The sequence below is a fragment of the Alligator sinensis genome, unplaced genomic scaffold, assembly GCF_000455745.1.
Source record: "Alligator sinensis unplaced genomic scaffold, ASM45574v1 scaffold428_1, whole genome shotgun sequence".
In the NCBI taxonomy this organism is placed as follows: Eukaryota; Metazoa; Chordata; order Crocodylia; family Alligatoridae; genus Alligator; species Alligator sinensis.
Window position 1 is genome coordinate 2637195 of NW_005841919.1, and position 17577 is coordinate 2654771.

Below are 17577 nucleotides of genomic sequence, written 5' to 3' on the forward strand. Positions count from 1 at the left end.
ATGCAGAGCACCACAGGGGCCACCACAGACCGCACTGCCCAGGGATGCTCTATTGCATGTGCCCCCTGACCCTTCCTCCCTCTCTTCACCCCTGGCCAGCTCCTTGAGCCTACCACCCAGGCAGCAGCACCACCCCCACACACATGCTCACACCTGCTGTACCCGCACCCTCACACACCTCCCACTGGGCAGGGCCTGACCCACGATCCTGGCCTCACCTGTCCTTCTCAATCCTGAACACCACTCCCTGCCTGCCTGCAGCCCCATCCCACATAGGGAGTTTTGGTGAGTTGTTGCAGTGGGGGGTGGTTCTGACCTAACCCTTAACTCATCAAAACTCCCTATAGAGCCCCCAGGCCCACATAATTGTCCACCCCTGATTAGTATCATCTCCTGAAGTTGGCTCAAATGCCCAGGGGCTAGTCTTGATTCCTAAGTTTCCTATGCTGCATACACATACCCTTTCCTAGAATCCCATCAAAGGGATGAGACTTCTGATTTGGAGTTTAACACTTGAAGAACCACATGAAAAATGTAAGCAAATGGACCTAGTTAGGCTTTCCACAGTTTCTGAATCTGCAATTAATTTTTACTTAAAGCATAAGATACAGGAGATACAGATACTTAAAAAACAACTTTCTGGATACAATATCAAACATCTAGCTTGCCCTCTCCCTTGAGGGTAAGAGAGCAGGGTTTGGTTAGTGTCAGGACCCCCAGGATTCAAACCTGGACCTTCTATACACACAGGTGGAAGCTCATGCACAGCACCACCAGAGAGCTAAATGCCTGTTTTTGCCCAGCCTGGGCCTTCTGCTGATGCATAATCCTCTGTATAGTTGAAGAGGGAATGGGGGACCAGTGGCACCTGGGCAGATCAATAGAAGTCATAAACCCTTGATTCAAGGACTACAAAACCCTCCCACTTTCTGCAGAGATTTGTGCCAACAATGGTATTGTTGTGCATGGCTGTCTTGGATGTTCCTGCTTAGGTTTTCCTGGCATCAGTTAATTGCTTCTCCTGACCATGACCTCATCTTGCTCCTTAGCTTGGCGTTCTGAAATGTAGACTGATATCTCACTTTCATATTAGCTTCCACTCCAGTATATCTGTGACTTAGCCTGAGCGACTAGACTGCCTGTCCCCTTTTCACCCCTAATGCTTATCTTCAGGTAGTCAGTTTATGATTTATCTTATCTGACTTTGATTGGTCCTACACCTAAGCCAGCCCCTTCACTTGCTACAAATCTCTTCCCCTTTGTTTTTCTTCTGAGAGGTAAAAATCAACCATCTCTCTCAGTCAAAACCATATCTTGAGCATATCCATTGTTGGCTAAAGCCCTGTCAGTAAAGCATTTTTTATTGTCCTCTAGGCTCATGGATAAGTGACAGGGGCTTTGACAGGATGGTGAATGCATACTGACAGAGCCATTCAAACCACAATCCTTTCCATAGCAACAACTACGTGCTCATTTCACAATATCAACCAGAATTCTTAAGATATACACAAAGATTTCCCAAAAGACCATATCATAAGATAATTAATTTAAACTTTCAATATATGATGAAGAAGAGATCTAGGTTTCTTTCTGGCCAGGACTTACAATTTACCTGTGACTTTCCTGTAACATATCTATGAGCTGCTGAATCTTATCATGCTGTTGTAGACGCTCTTTTAGGATGACATTTTCATTTGTTAATTGTTGATTATGACTTTTCAGTTCTGAAAGAGAGATAATGCATCTTAAAAGGGCCATAATGTAACAATGCGCAGTTAAGCTAAATAGAAATAAGAAATAAATATTGTAAAATAGCAAAGGTGTCAAAGATAAGGCTTGCAGGCTAGATTGCAGTCATGCCATGCAATGCATGGGGCTCCTGGAGTGGCCAGGAATTCAGGGGTGGGTCTGCCACAGAAATCTAAGGTACAGAGTCCTTTTAGGGATGCATTTTGGTGGTGGCAGTATGAGTGATGAGTACATTAGCTCCTGCAACTTCCCTGCTGCCAGAGGTGGGTCCAGATCTGGCATGAGAGGAGCCATACAGTTTGAATCTCGCATGGAGGCCAACTGAGTTTGATATCCCAGCATAGAATAAATGACAGACTAATCATCTTTTGGATAAAACTGAACATTGAGATCTAGACCTTTTATACCAATTAAAGATCCCACAAGAGTCTTCAAAGGCCTCAATAATATCTAATATGACCAATGATAGTTTTTCCATTGATCTCACTTTCTACTCAGTTGCATATATTTTTCTTTTAAATGTACTCCTACACTTTCAGCTGAAAAAGAAACTCTCCTGCTTTAACATTAACCAATTAACTTCCTCTTACAGCAGTGACAGGGCATTGGCAGTGCCTTCATCTCCCTTGCTTTTACCATGGTGTTTGTGTTTCTAGTTTTGTGCCTTCTACTTGTGTGTAAGGGTCTGAAGTGGTAATTTTGGGAAATCCTTGGGTAAACAGTCGCCTGTGAACAAAGGGGACAGGATTCCATCACTGGAAGGTGGCTCCTTCTAGTCCTATGTCTTTATTTTAAAACTTTTGGTTAATACATCTTGGCCTTTTGACTAAGATCAAGTGTAGAAGACTGCCCTTAACTGCAGAGATATGGAACAATGGAGAGTTGGTTCATCTAAGTCAAGCTTGTAAAATTTGTAAAGTGCTTTGGGACCCTCCAGGTTGAAAGATGCCATGTAAGTATACAATGTAATATATTTACAATATATTAATATAGTGTGATATTTTATAAGTATTATGAACATCTCATAAATTTATTTTCCTCAGTTAAAGTAATGTCTTTGGGTCAGCACTCCAGCATCTTAGGGCTCCAAGATGACAAAGTGAAGCATTATATTGGGCAAAGTGGGGAAAAAAGAGGATCAAGAAACAATATTTTGAAGTTTATATCTTGAGATGAGGAACCTGATTTATGGAAGATCCTCTATTTTACAGATAAAGGCCACCCACAGATAATACATTTGTATCATTAAATACACTCTTGTGCCACCGAAGTCAAGAGGACATTCAGTCCCCCTGTAGCACTGCAACAAATGGAGCAAATGCTACAAAAATGTTCCTCCATGAAACAGGAACTTCTCTGTAACACTGTTTTGTAGTAAAAAAGATAATGTCCATTCAGTGCACAACAGTGCTGGAGGGTCTATCCATCTCCCAGTATCCCACAGTATTCCCCTTGTCCCCCAAGTTGAGAAGGAAGGAGAGCAAGTAGACTGATACTGCATGCAGCCTGCATAGGCCCTCCTCTCTCTCCACCACTTTCAAACCCAGGCTGGTAGTGAGTGCAGGATCAGGCCTGGACTGGCCTGCAGCGAGCAGAGCTGTACTCACCTGAGACCGGGGGTTGCAGCTCTGCTCACTGTGGGCAAGCCCAGTCACACTCCCACACTCATTAGAGCTTAGTCTGAGGGGCTGCAGCTGTGTTCATCACACCTTGTGGGTGGTGGCAAGCTGTCAATGAGTGGGCTCACCAACAGGCTCCCCTCCTCTGGTGGATTGTGAGGGGAGCAGAGCCACAGGCCAGAGCAACCTTCTCTTCCTTCCTGGCTGGAGACTACACTGTTGAATGCCTTTGTGGCAACTTCAGACTGGAAGAGGGGGGTTCTGCAAGTCTGTCTGCCTCTCATATAGCTACATTTTTGTAGCACTTCAAAGCACTGGTGTGCCTGTGTTACAAAAATGTATGTCTATCCATGGCCAAATGCAGTCTGGCTGGTCTCAGACTGTAAACTTTTTGTGTTTTTAAGATAATGCCACCTACCAGAATTATACTAAATGGAGTACACTGAAAAGCCTTCTATATTAGCTCTTGTATTGTTTTGAGGAGGGAGATTAAACATATAACTTTCATGTAAGTAATGCTTTTATACTCCTTGGTATTGAAACAAACAAAAGTAAAAGTATCCAGATGCAAAAGCAGGAGAAGCTTTTTGAAAAATACTGAGGTTCAATAAGGCAAAGCCTCATAGTAAAAAAGGACTCGGTTTACCATTTAAAGACCGGAAATGTAAGTAGAAAAAAAAATCTAAGAGGGACAATACACAGCATTTGATTTATTTAAAAATGGTTGGTGGACAGCTCTCATTGGTGACAATAAATGTTTTCTACACTGAAATGAGCATTGGGAAACTTAGTGAACTTCAAGTGATAGAAAATGCATCTCATAACACTACACTGGACAAAACAATGGAAAATATACTGTAGACAACACTCCTGCCTGACCAGGAAGGAGGGGCTAGATGATTTAACAGGGCATCTATACCTGTTATTACTACGATCCTGATGCAGGCAAATACTACTGTCCTAACTCAGTGACAATGCCTTTCTATGCAGAGCTGATGTTTAATGGCATTGTTTATTTAAATATAAACTGCACAATGATTTATGCTGCATCTGCTATCTCTGCAGTTTGAGTTATTTTCTATAAACATTTATCCAAACAAATTCTGACTTTGATGATTACAGAAATAGAAAAGATCACCCATTCTTCTGCATTGAAAGTGTAAGAAAGAAGAGTGAAATTGGGTACTAGGGTACTGTGTCGATGTTGGTATATTCAGTGAGAGTAGAGTTCACATATGCAGAAGTTAGGCATGCTTACTTATCAGTGTATTCACTGAGGGGTATCTTGTTTCCCAGGGTCTGGTAGGGAGCAATGGTCATGTTACCTATTGAGGTGATTCCTACATAACTGCTGTTCTTTACCACAGTATGGTAGACTCTGGGATCTGATTTAGGAGGATGTAAACTGTTGAAACTTGCACATCAAGTCTTATTCTAGAACAGGCACTTGGCATTCCCTATCAGGAGACTCACAAAAAAAGTGCATACATGAAAATTGTGAGTTGGTTGAACTGCTTTTCTTGCCTAGGAATACAGGGACTACATTGTTAGAGTCACTACAGGGAGCCATGTCAGCTAATTAAAAATTCCTAGTATGAGCTGTATCTTAACCTATTAATGGAATTTATTAATAGGTTGCATTCAATGGACGTGAATCCATACTCACAAGTCATTCTATTATTCCGGTTGATACCAAACAATTTTAGGCTGTTTCTGGTATACCAAACCACAACAGACAAGCAAGTGGAATTAACTGTTAAGTTTACTATAGCCTGTTGATGGCCATGGATCAATTCGCTGAGTATGGATGCTATTTGATGTTAGTAAAGGTTTCAAAGTTGGCCTAGAGAATATAAATTAAATGAAAATTATTATCCTGATGGCATTCAGAGGTAAACATCACTTTAGGTTTACCTCTGGGTTTGTCGGTTACTATACAATGTATTTGAAACTCACCTGTAAGCTGTAACTGTAATGAACTAGAAGCATCTGCATTTTTGACATTTTGTTCCATGTTTAACAGACGAGCTTTTAATGTAGCATTCTCCTCCAACAACTGATCTAAACGTTGTTTCAGAATATTCTAATAAGATTTTAAAAAATGCATAAATTAAGCCCCCAGCACACACAAAAACAATTGAAAACTGATGAAAGTTGTCTCTAACAAGATTATGCTTTGACCATCAAAACACAGTATCATTTTTGTATCCTGGAAAACTGGATCAATCATCCCTGAAGATGAAAGATATGTTAATTCTTATTTACTTTGTTTTCTGTAACTTGGTTCAACTGAAAACAAATTATTCCAGGGGGTTGCCTTGAAAATAATACTACAAATGTCCCTGGCAGTACGGTGGGAAGACCCACCAAGTGCCCATGAAGGAATAAGTCAGGGTCCTGACAAATGATGTAATCTTCTTATTCATCTGGGATAAACAGCTGGAAGGTCAAAATCATACAAGGTCCAGAAATCAACGTTCTGCCAATTATTGAATCAAAGGAGTTCTGAACCTGGGCAAGCCCAGAACCATTACTCCTGGATCTTAAATCTCACTTCGTATGGGTAGAGGCCTGTATTCACAGCTCTTACAGTAATTATGAGCCATGGTCTATCTTTACCAAGATGGACTTTTGTGTACATATGCACATGGCTACAATGATTACTACTTTCTACAAGGCTTCAGGCCTCACAGAATTGTGAAGTAAATGTATTCTAGATAAAGCAGTCATCACCAGCTAATATGGCTGGTAACTGTGTATTTTCAGGGCCAAACAGAAGAGACGTAACTTCTTGCCAAATGTAATTATTCTCCAAATGTACATGACCTTATATAGAACTAGATATCTGCACTCCATCTGGCTCAACACTTTGGGAAATGGTGGTTTTATATATATTTATATATATCATATGAGATATTCTTACTTTTAAGAATGCATAGTGATAATAGTTTTGCTTTGACACCAAAAGATCCTTCTGATATTCTTAAAAGTATGATATTACTTAAAAGTAAGAATATCTCATAGATATTTTATGAGAGATTCTTACTTTTAAGTTCTTAGCAAGACATAAACTTACTGAAAATCTGAAAAATTGCTCATGCTCTTTTTTTATAGAATCACAAAATTAAAAGCTGGAAGGATTTTAGCATAGCACTTGGCACTGTTTTATAATGTCTTAATCTCTAAATCCATTCAAATTCAGTTAAGTGCTAGCACTGTTATATCAATGAGAAAATAAAGGAAGGTCTTTATCACATTTAATATCTAGGATATCCTGAGAGAGATACCTAATATGTGTACATATACTGGTGAAAATTTAAAGATCCGTGTGTTTTAAATGACCCATTTCAGTATTTGCTATATTCCCTATATTAAGTATACAGAAGTACAAGAAATTTGGCAGGTATGTAGATCATGTTATCTGCAGCTGTTAAATGCAAAATTAAAAGGTGTTTAAGCATGACAACTGTTAAGTATGCAATGATTTTATAGATTTTCATCCTACGGCATATATTAGAAACAAGAGTATAAAAAGTGGGTTTATCCTTCCAAAAGATAGCCAGTGTATTTTGTAAGACAAAAAGACATAATAAACAATTATTTGAAAATGAGTAACAGCTTAGTCCTGCCAACAATTACAGTTCGTTTGAACAACAGGAACAAGTTGCTGGTATAAGCTGTTTACCTAGTACAAGTCTATATGTCAACAAGCAAAGACAAACTAGTTTGTGTGGATTTGCCAGCAAAAAATTTTTCAATCAGCTATTAGATAAAACCACCAAAAATCCCCGCTGAAGTGCCCAAGTTATACAGATGCGTAAGCCGCGTCAAACTAACGCAATGCCTCTTCTGGCTATGTGCTGTGCTTGACGTAGGGGTGAACTGAGCTGAAAATAAAGCGCCGGGTTTTTTTCCCATGTCTGTAAACATCGTATGTGGTTGTTGTTGCGTATTGAGTGTCTATGATGTGTCTACAAGTGCGCATTTACTGCACAGTAACCGAAATTACTGCACAGTACGGGTGTGCATCTACACATACATGCCCATACTGCACAGTAAATAGGCGACGTACACCAACTTGAGGGTAAATTTGATACCTGCATCATATCAAATTTATCCCTGATTAATTACTATGCAGTAATGCACATGTAGATGCCTTACTGCACAGTAACTGTGTGTATGGAATGACTTGGGACAAGCTTTAGTCCCAAGTCAGTCTATACATAGCATTAATGCACTTAAACGCCTGCACGTGTAGATGTCAGCCTACTCCCGCTTACTGCACAGTAATTTACTGTGCAGTAAATTTAAGCCAGCATAAATGCACGTGTAGACACCCCCTATATGTATGTAAGGTCTATAAGGATCTGTAAGGATCTGAAGGTCTGTAAGGATCTCCAACAGTGTCTTCATGAAAAGCTTTCTGCCCTGCCCACAAATGAAGGCAACATTTGAGGAACTCTGGAAGGGGTTCAAAACCTCCATCCATATGGCCTGTGCTGAATCCATTGGCTATTCCATCTGTCAACAGCAAGACTGATTCAATGAGAGCAAGACCAAGATCTAAACCCTCCTTGACTGGAAGAGAACAGCTTATTCTGCTTGGCAAGATTACAGCAGAAGGAGATACATTAGCTCCTCAAAGCCAAAGCTCAAAGGTGGACCCAGGAAATCAAAAATCAGTAGTGGCAAGATAAAGCCAAAGAGATCCAGCTCCTTGCTGACAAACATGACGTGTAGATTTTTCCAGGCAACAAAAGCCATCTACAGCCCAACTTCCCAGAGTCCTTTCCTTTAATGGCATGCTGGCTGAATACTCCTCAAAGATAGTTAATCTATCCAAGCTAGACAGAAAAAGCACTTTGAGGCACTCCTGAACTGTTTGTGGACTATGATGGATACCACCAAGTCCATATACCAACACCCTAAAAGGGGATGTCTTGCTGATACTCCTATCCTAGAAGTCTGGCATGGGTACTGAACTGAATAGTATATCTGCTGAAATCTACAAGGCTGGTGGCAAGGAACTGGTGCTGAGACTCCACAAATGTATTATTTAAATTTGGAACAACAAAGCAATCTTTAGGAACCTGAGGAATGCCACCATCATAACTATCTGCAAAAAAGGAGATATGTCTGTGTGTGGGAACTATTGAGGTTATCGCCCTCCTTTCCACAGCAGGGAACATCCTTGCCCTTCTATCTCTTGCTGAAAAATTCCTGCCAGAATCTCAGTGTGGTTTCAAACCACCCCATGGGACAACTGACATGATCCCTGCTGCCCACCAAGTCCAAGAAAAGTGTTGGAAACAACATCAGGACCTGTATATGGCCTTCACTGACCTTACCAGGGCCTTTGATTCCATCAACCACAAAGCCTTGTGGAAAGTACTGGCCAGATTTGGATGTCTTGAAAAGTACATCAAGGTCCTGAGGCCTCTCCACAACCAAAGGACTACAACCATTCTTTGTAGCAGATTAGGGACAGATCCATTTGTCTTCTGAACTGGGGTCAAGCAAGGATGTGTCATCACCCCAACTCTGTTCTCCAGTTTTTTGATAGTCATCCTGTTTCTCATTAAGGACCTTCCTTCTGGAATTTTGATACTGAATACCAAATGGATAGAGGACTCTTCCATCTGGGATATTTTTGCTCAAAGTACTCAAAGTAACTAACCTTGACCTTCAGTACACTGCCAGCTGCACCATCCTTGCACACACTAAGGAATACCTCAAGACTGCACTGGATCTTTTTGCAGAACCCTACCAAACTTTGGACTTCTCTCGCAACACCAAGAAGATGAAAGTGCTCTATCAGCCTGTTCCAGGCCATGAATGTGACCTCCTCCCAAAATGATCATCAAAGCACTTCTCCTACGTCGGCAGCTACCTCTCTCAAGAGTAAACATTGGGATGGATATCCAGCACATGATCTGATGCACAAGTGCCTCCTTTGGGAAATTGCTTTGGTGTGTCTTTATTCATTGCAATCTCTGGAAAGACACCAATATCCAGGTCTGCAATGCAGTCTTCATCTCCCACTCACCTCCATAGAAATGAAACACAGGTGACCTACCATTTTCATCTCAAGGGCCTGGAAAGATATCAACAACGATGCTTCTAGAAAATCCTTCACATCAAATGGGAAGACTGCTGCACAAGCACCAACATCCTTGCTCAAGTCAATGTTACCACCATTGAGTCGGTGATCCTCAAGCACCAACTTCACTGGACTGGACATTTGCCTGACTCTTGACTCCCAAACAAGTGCTCTGCTCTTAGCTTAGTTACCGTTTGAGATCTCATAGTGGCCAAAGGAACCACTACAAGAACACACTGAAAGCATACCTCAAGAAAACAGATCCTGACATCAAGAATTGGGAGGAGCTGGCTGACAAGCAACTCCAGTGACGCTGCAGCCTCAACCAAGCAGCAGCCCTTTTCAAGGTAGTCTCATCTTGCCCTCAAAGCAGAGAAGAGAGTGCACAGGAAAGAAAAGGAAAGGAATCCCTCCTACAGCCTACTTTACCTCATGGAAGGATCTGCAATTCTGCGGACACATCTGGGACTCAAGGATTGGACTCTTAAGTAACCTCAAGACCCATCAATGAACCAGGGCAGAGACCATCCTTAACTCAAGGGATTTTAGTCACTGACATATGTTCTGTACTCCATCAGCAGAGGGCATTGCCCAAACTGCATTATCTTGTGTTGCTCTTTGCTGTTTTGCTTCCATGTTAGCCATTAATAATAAAGATGGTTCCCCTATTCTTCCCTGTATGATCTCCCCAGGACAAGAACCCCATGGATACACAACAATTATATTGTTTTAATGTTCTACGTTGAAAGTGTTTTTTCTAGATGGGTTTTGCTTTGGTGGGGAGGGGATTAATGGCTGGCTTGCAGAGGAGATAGGTGTGGTCTGGCTCATTGCACTCTGCTGTCTGGATGGGGCTGGAAGGGCCTTTCTTGGGAACTGTGGCTCTTTCTAGAAGCTGGAGGGATGGGGAGTGGGATATAAACAGAGGGTCCAGAGAGTGCACATGCATGTGTGTGCCTTTGTGAGTGCCTGCCAACATGCAGCCTACTGGAGTGCACTGAAAGCTGCTGGTGTGAAACCCCAGAGAGCAGAGACAAGAGGAAGTCCTCCACATAGGGACTACAGCTGAAAAGGTTGGAGCAATGGAGCAGAGGCAACCTGCTGTGGGGCAGCAGAAAAGCTGAGACCTCTGGGGAGTTTTGCTGTAGACAGTGATGATTCCTGCTTACCAGTGGAACCAGCCTGAGACTGAGAAGTAAGCACGGGCCAGGTGTGACAGTGAAAGGTTTTTGGAGGTAATGGGTGCGTCTACACATGCATTAGCATGCTTATGTTAACGTGCACTAAATCCAATACCTTCAATGTGAAGTACTAGGGAAATGTGTGTTAGTCTGTCTTAATGAGCATTAACTAAACAGCACGGTTTTTAAGTGATGCTTAATGCACATTAGCTTATTTTAATGCTCATTAACTAAATAGCATGTTTTTTAAGTGACGCTTTAATGCACATTAAAGCACACATGTAGACGCACCCAATGTGTCTTTATTTTGTGTTCGGTCTTCCCCAGTTATGTGGTAGTATTTTTCCCTAAGTATTAAAGTTGGGTTTTTATCCCTGAAATTTAGCTGTCCTTTACTCAGGTATCTCACTTCAAGGAAAATTCACACCGTCATGGCCCTGGCCTACTCAGGGTCCCGTCACAAGGATATAAATGTAATGGCAAGCAGATGAGCCCATAGACACTTCAGAATATCGTTAGTTGTAGACCAAGGCCCCTGACTGGACAAGAAATATGTGCTGTTTTGGAAATCCAAAGTTAATCAATCTTGCCTCGTGATACAACATCCAGAAGCAACTTATCACAATACGAAGGAATAGTTTACAAGTCATATTTTTCTTTTTCACTATTCCTCTCTATATTGCAGTTTATTCTTCATTTTCACCTAGCAGCAAGAGTTGTTTATGATACAACTGCTTTCATGAACTGTGGCCTAAGACCATTGTGTATTTGTATACCAATACTCTTGTGAGTAAATAAGGCTTTTGGATAGATATATGCCTACCAAACTGTGTATGATAACAAGCAATTGCCTGGCACAAGTGTGCTCACAACAAAAGATGTGAAGAATCATAGAGAGATTGGATATGAAGAGATCAAATAATAAACCTAGACAAACATAGTGGTAGGTTTCTTCTTCAGAACTTTAATATTCTGGGTGGAATCAATCTGTGGAAAGCCTCAGTGGGAGCAGAGGAACAAGAATAGATTACTAAGTGAAGGGAGACAGAAGACTAGTTAACAGTAAAGAGAAAATGAGCAACATAAGAAAATTCCCATTGGAGAACAGTGCTGGATAAAACTGTCTTATCTTTTAGGTGATTAATTTAAGCAGACTAGCAAATGATGTTATTCTTAATACCTAGACGTTTGAAAGGAATGAGGGATGAGATTGGATAGGAGGAGGTAAGCAGCAGAAGGGCAGTCTAAATATCATAAGGCCTGAACACTATTTAACTAGCCTCAACAGAAAGGTGAGAGGATGTCATCTTAGAGCTTTGATGAAAGCAAGCTTGGAAACAAGTTGGTAACTTAAGACCAGAAGGAATAGATATTTAAGTGAGACAGGAAAAGACTTCTGGTTGTCAGTGTGACATAACTGGCAATGTGTGCAAGTGAGTCTGTGTGTTTTGAGACAGACAGAGACAAAGAATGAGACCAGAGCTCAAAGCCCATGAGATCGGTTTTCAAACTGGATGTAAAAATGAAATGATGAATAGCGTTAAGCAGACATTAACCAAAAGTCAACATTTCTCTTTTTAGGCTTCAGAAGGAAACATGCAGGGAAATCTGTGCAGTGATCACTGGAAAAAGGGATGGAGAAGGTTGTTTTGAGGACAGTGATGCATAACCAATCCACAGCAGCTTTTGAGATTACTGATTCATAAATTCATAGATGTTAGGGTTGGAAGGAACCTCAATAGATCATCGAGTCCGACCCCCTGCATAGGCAGGAAGGAGTGCTGGATCAGGATGACCCCAGCTAGATGCTTATCTAGCCTCCTCTTGAAGACCCCCAGGGTAGGGGAGAGCCCCACCTCCCTTGGGAGCCCGTTCCAGACCTTGGCCACTCTAACTGTGAAGAAGTTCTTCCTAATGTCCAATCTAAATCTGCTCTCTGCTAGCTTGTGGCCATTATTTCTTATAACCCCCAGGGGTGCCTTGGTGAATAAAAACTCACCAATTCCCTTCTGTGCCCCCGTGATGAACTTATAGGCAGCCCCAAGGTCGCCTCTCTTACTTTGCATTTCTCCTTGTTGAACTGCATTCTGTTGTTTTCTGCCCACTTGTCCAACCTGTCCAGGTCTGCTTGCAGCTGTTCCCTGCCCTCCGGCGTGTCCACTTCTCCCCATAGCTTTGTGTCATCCGCAAATTTGGACAGAGTACATTTCACTCCCTTGTCCAAGTTGCTGATGACAAATTGCAGTCTAAAGAGGTTCCACAGAGAGCAAGTTGTACTTTTCATATATCACATTCAAACCCAGATTCGACTGGATTAGTGAGATAGTGATTGCACCAGCTACCTTAGAAAGACTAAAGGCCTCCAACTGCATTCAGGTATGTCCCAGAATCAAACAAGAAGAAAATTAGAAAAAAAGAAAAGTACCATACTCACCCTTTCTCTCTGAGCATTGCTCAGTTCTGATGTCAGACTGCTAATCTTAATGTTGTGCCGTTGCTTTTGCTCTGATAAATTATTTTGCAAAGCCTGTTTATCTAAGAGCAGGTTAGTCATTTCTTGATGCATTGTGGAAGAATCTTTGCGTTGATCTGTAGGTGCAAATTTCTGTATTCCTCCCAAAAGAGGCCTTGCCTGAGCTGTAAGGGAAATACATAGTAGAATATTTAATGTCTTGAGTTGGTGATAACTGTACAGATGAGATCCTGAGTTATTGATTATCAGTGACTTCTATTAGGGGTATGTGAAATGGGCCGTATTCAATTTGGATTCGGCCCAAATCAGGAACAGTGATTCAATTTGTTGATTCGGATCACCGTCCCAATTCAATTCGGCTGAATCCAAATCTGAAGATTCAATGCTGATTCAGAGAATCAGCAATTTGGCTGTAGATACAACTTTAAATGTTTTTTCTATATACCTCAAGGTACCAGGCATGGCTTGTGAACGCTGCGATGCTGGGGCAGATTGAGCGTCCCGCAGGAGCGTCCCCCCCTTCCCCCCCCCCACCCCGTGTGCTTGGCAGGAAACCCAGAAGTGGACCAGAAATACTTCCGGTCCACTTCCAGGTCCACTGGCAAGCACACAGGGGCTCCCCTGGCTCAGTGATCGGCCATGGAGGGGACCCTGGGTGACCCCCAGACCTAGGAGGCACCAGTTGCTGAGCCAGGGGGGCGGCAGAGCACTCCCCAGCAGACCCAGAACTGGACCAGAAGTAACTCTGTCCACTTCTGGGTCTGCTACCAAGCACGCTGGGGACCCCTACGCGCTCCCATGGGATGCTCCATCCGCCCTACCATCTCAGCATTCATGAGCTACCTGGTACCTTGAGGTATACAGAAAAAACATTTAAAGCTGTCTTTATGTCCAAATCATCAAATCGGTCCAGTTCAATTCCGAGAGATTAAAAGGTCTCCTGATTCAATTCCAATTCAGAGATTCAGCCACCGAATCAGGCCAAATCTCCGCCAAATTGAATCAGACTGAAGCTTTGCACAGCCCTAACTTCTATTGTCTTCAATTGCAATAATCTGGAATTTCACTATAGTAATTATTGCAGAATTGGGCCCCATAAGCAAAAATCATTTTCCCCCATACCTGTTGCTATAGGTGTCAGGGTTTTACTTTTGCTTTAGGTGTCATATTTTACTTTTTTTAATTGTCTGGGACCACCACTATCTCTACTTTATCTTTATTCGTCTCAGTTTACCATGTTCAATAAACTCCTAAAAGAAAATCCAACATATATGTGTATATATTTTTATCTAAGTAGGAGCAAAAGATTCCTTGAGGTTGCTGATTATCATACTCAGAAGCCAAGATGTATAACGTAATATTCAAGGTGTGAATTCTACAGTATAAAGTCACAAAACCAGAGAACACACTAAATTTGTTAAAGGAGGAAACCCTAATTGTTTTAGAATCCCAGTACATAGTGATTTTCTATTATGTAAATCCCCGATATATTTCTTTCTTACAGAGAAATTTCTCATTGCAGTGAAGTGATTTACAACCATTCCAGTATCTATCCACTAAGTCCAGAAGACGCTCAATTGGTGTTGCTTCATATGGATGTTTATTGGCTGATGGTTTCTCATGTGTTTCAGGAGATACCTGAAAGGGAAAAAAAGCAAATTATCTCCATGTTAGCCAATAAATCTGCAGTCAATTTCAACCTGGTCCATAATATATTTTATTTTCAAACTGTGACAAGCCACAAAGAGGGACAACATTCAGGTAATTTTGGCCAGAACTTGTATATTTTATTTTTAAAAAGTCTACATATTATAATTATGGCTTTATACCAGCTATGTTTAAAGATATATAATAGCTTTTTTTTCTATAGTGTTCCTGTTTTCATATACATATTTTCTGAAATATTGGCCTTTTGGGCTAAAAGTTCCCAGGCTTAGATGTAGCCTAAATGTTGAGGAAAAAGTCTGAACACAATTTTCCCAGCTATTTTTATGCTATGAAGAGGCAGAGTATTATTAGAGAGGGAGCTAGTATCACTGCCTATTACTAAGATTTACCGACAGCACCCATGGTAATACCCATAGTAATACCCAATGTACTGATAACTTCACTGCTTTTTAACCATTTGAGCTGACATCTTATGTGATGAGAATCTACCTCACGGTGATGAATTCTGGAGAATTTCAGTCAAAAAGATTAAGTCATCTCTGAGAACGAGGCTAGAAATTAATTGTATCCATGCTTAAAAAAAAACACCCTGGTGATCTTTCCTTTAAACAGCTCTAGATACCCTATGCTGTAATACAGGGACCCAAAGGGCTGTTGTGTCAGGAATGTGCCTGTTCCTGTTCCCGTGAAAATCTTCCTCAAATTTAGCCAAATTATAAGATTTGGGGGAATAAAAATAGATCAGTAGAGATATTTATAATGTTATCAATAAAACATTCAACATTCTCTCCTCACTAAATATACTCAAGCCTCTCAGTTGCTTGTGCTGACCAAACTTTGCAATATCAAGTCCACATAGCAAGTTCCCTCAAAGCTCCTAGAACTGGCCAGAATGTATCTGCACTATCTCCATCACTTGGTTTAATTGGCATTGTTGCTTTAAACATGAGACTATCCCTTCTTTTCCTAAAATCCCCTTCTTCATTCAGTGCACATCACCCAACTTCTGCAATAAATGAGGCAGGGGCCATACAGATAATGACCTTCTTCACTGCAGTCATGATGCACATTCATCTATTCTGTGTAATGAATGAGGAATGGATGCTTTCGGGAAAAGAGTTTATTATTGTGTAATAGGAGACTGCAACATAATGCATACACACAAGGTAGCAGACTAAGGGTCGCACAGGCAACTTCACTTTAAGTATTTCCTAACACTTGAGTGGTTGACTCTGCTGCTGTGGTTGTTTTTGTATATGCATGTGCATATGTACACAGGCACACTCTGAGAAAAGATTATATAATCTTCCCTTAGGGTAACTATTGTAACTCAATATTTTTTAACACAGCTATAGCAAAAAACACCCCCACAAGAATATGTAACTTAGCATCAACCGAAAATGTCATAAAACTCATGGACTGTTGTACTTGGATACTGGGGAATTTTTAAAATATGTTCAAGCTAGGAAAGAAAAATTAAGATTTCAGATTAGGTATGTATCAAAAAAATTCAAAATTTCAAAAATGTCAATAAGATTAATGAAGCAGCCCAATTTCCACTTGACATTACTGTAGGTCACCTCTACTTAGTAGAAGGACCTAGTGCCCATATCAGTCAGTGTGCTGCTAGGAGGGGAATTATAATGTTTTTGCATACTAAAAGGTTTTGCACAGCCTACATTTTCAATTTAAAATTTGTATTGTAATGGGGTCCCATTTCCTCATTACTGAAGGGCTGGGATAGTACTGAGTGCATGACCCTTTAAGACTCTAGCCTCACCCACTTCCAGTTCCATTACCTAAGAAGGGAGCTAGGAAACAACAAGGCAATTGCAGTTTGGTCTCCAAAGAAGCTGAAACTCCCGGACAGAGAACACTGGGGGCAGCTTCCCCTGGAGGGCCAGAGGCTGCTCGAGTAAAAGGACCAAGAGACTGGAGAGTTCAGTGGAGGACCAGAGAGAGGATGTACAAGCTGGGTAGCAGAAGACTGAGGATCCACAGAGTGCAATGAGGAAGGCCAGGAGAAAGTTAATGAGAGGTACTAGAATAATGGAGGACATTTTGGGTAGAATATGAAGTCTAAGATTGTTGCAAGACTGGATAGGACAGTAAGAACAAACAGAACATAACTGGCAACTCTTATGATTTCATTTTGCCCAGGGACAGGCAAAATACAGCCCGCAGGCTGGATCCAGCCCACCAAGCCATTGTATCTGGCCCACGGGGCCCCTAAAAATTTTAGAAAATTAATTTTTATCTGCCCCTGGCTGCCTGTCAAAGATGACAGGCAGACAGCGGCAGTAGAACCCAAAGGAAGCCTGTGGCAGGACCCCATGGCTGAGCAGCAAGGCCGGCCTGGCTCCACCCAGCGCCCCCACTCAGTGAGCAGCAGGGGTACAGTGAGTAGCCACAGCGAGCGGTGGCAGCAAAATGACAGGGGCTGCAGCAGCAGTGAGCGGCACGGGCCACAGGGAGCAGCAGCGGCAGGGGAAGTGGTGGGCAAGTGTGTGGGAGGGAAAGCAGGAAAAAGATGGCAGCGGGTGGGCACAGAGCCCATGCAGGTGCCCTGGAACCGACAGGGAGTCGGGGTGGGGGGGTGGGCGGCAGGAGCACGGAGCATGTGCACAGGGTCTGCTGGCTGCATCAGGTGAGGCTGATGTGCAGTCTGAAAGAGCCACGTGCAATGGACCTAGCAGCCCAACCCCGTTTCTCTCTCTCTCTCTCTCCCATCCCACCCACCATACACACACAGACACCCACCCACTCCCCAACCACACCCTGCCACAT

At 42.0% G+C, this 17577-nt stretch overlaps 1 protein-coding gene across 6 annotated transcripts in view; it reads right to left on the reverse strand.

Moving 5' to 3' along the window:
• Positions 1 to 17577, reverse strand: part of CEP72 (centrosomal protein 72) — a 51555-nt gene that overhangs the window by 12354 nt on the left and 21624 nt on the right. For 4 of the 6 annotated variants that reach the window (XM_014517638.2, XM_014517634.2, XM_014517637.2 and 1 more), the window contains 4 exons: positions 14625 to 14760; positions 13084 to 13286; positions 5325 to 5451; positions 1613 to 1724 (listed from right to left, as the gene is read on the reverse strand). In XM_014517638.2, coding sequence (XP_014373124.1) covers positions 1613 to 1724; positions 5325 to 5451; positions 13084 to 13286; positions 14625 to 14760 — 578 coding nt within the window. Of the gene's footprint in view, positions 1 to 1605; positions 1725 to 5324; positions 5452 to 13083; positions 13287 to 14624; positions 14761 to 17577 lie in introns of all 6 variants that reach the window. The other 2 variants (XM_014517635.2, XR_003092915.1) reach the window with 2 other exon arrangements.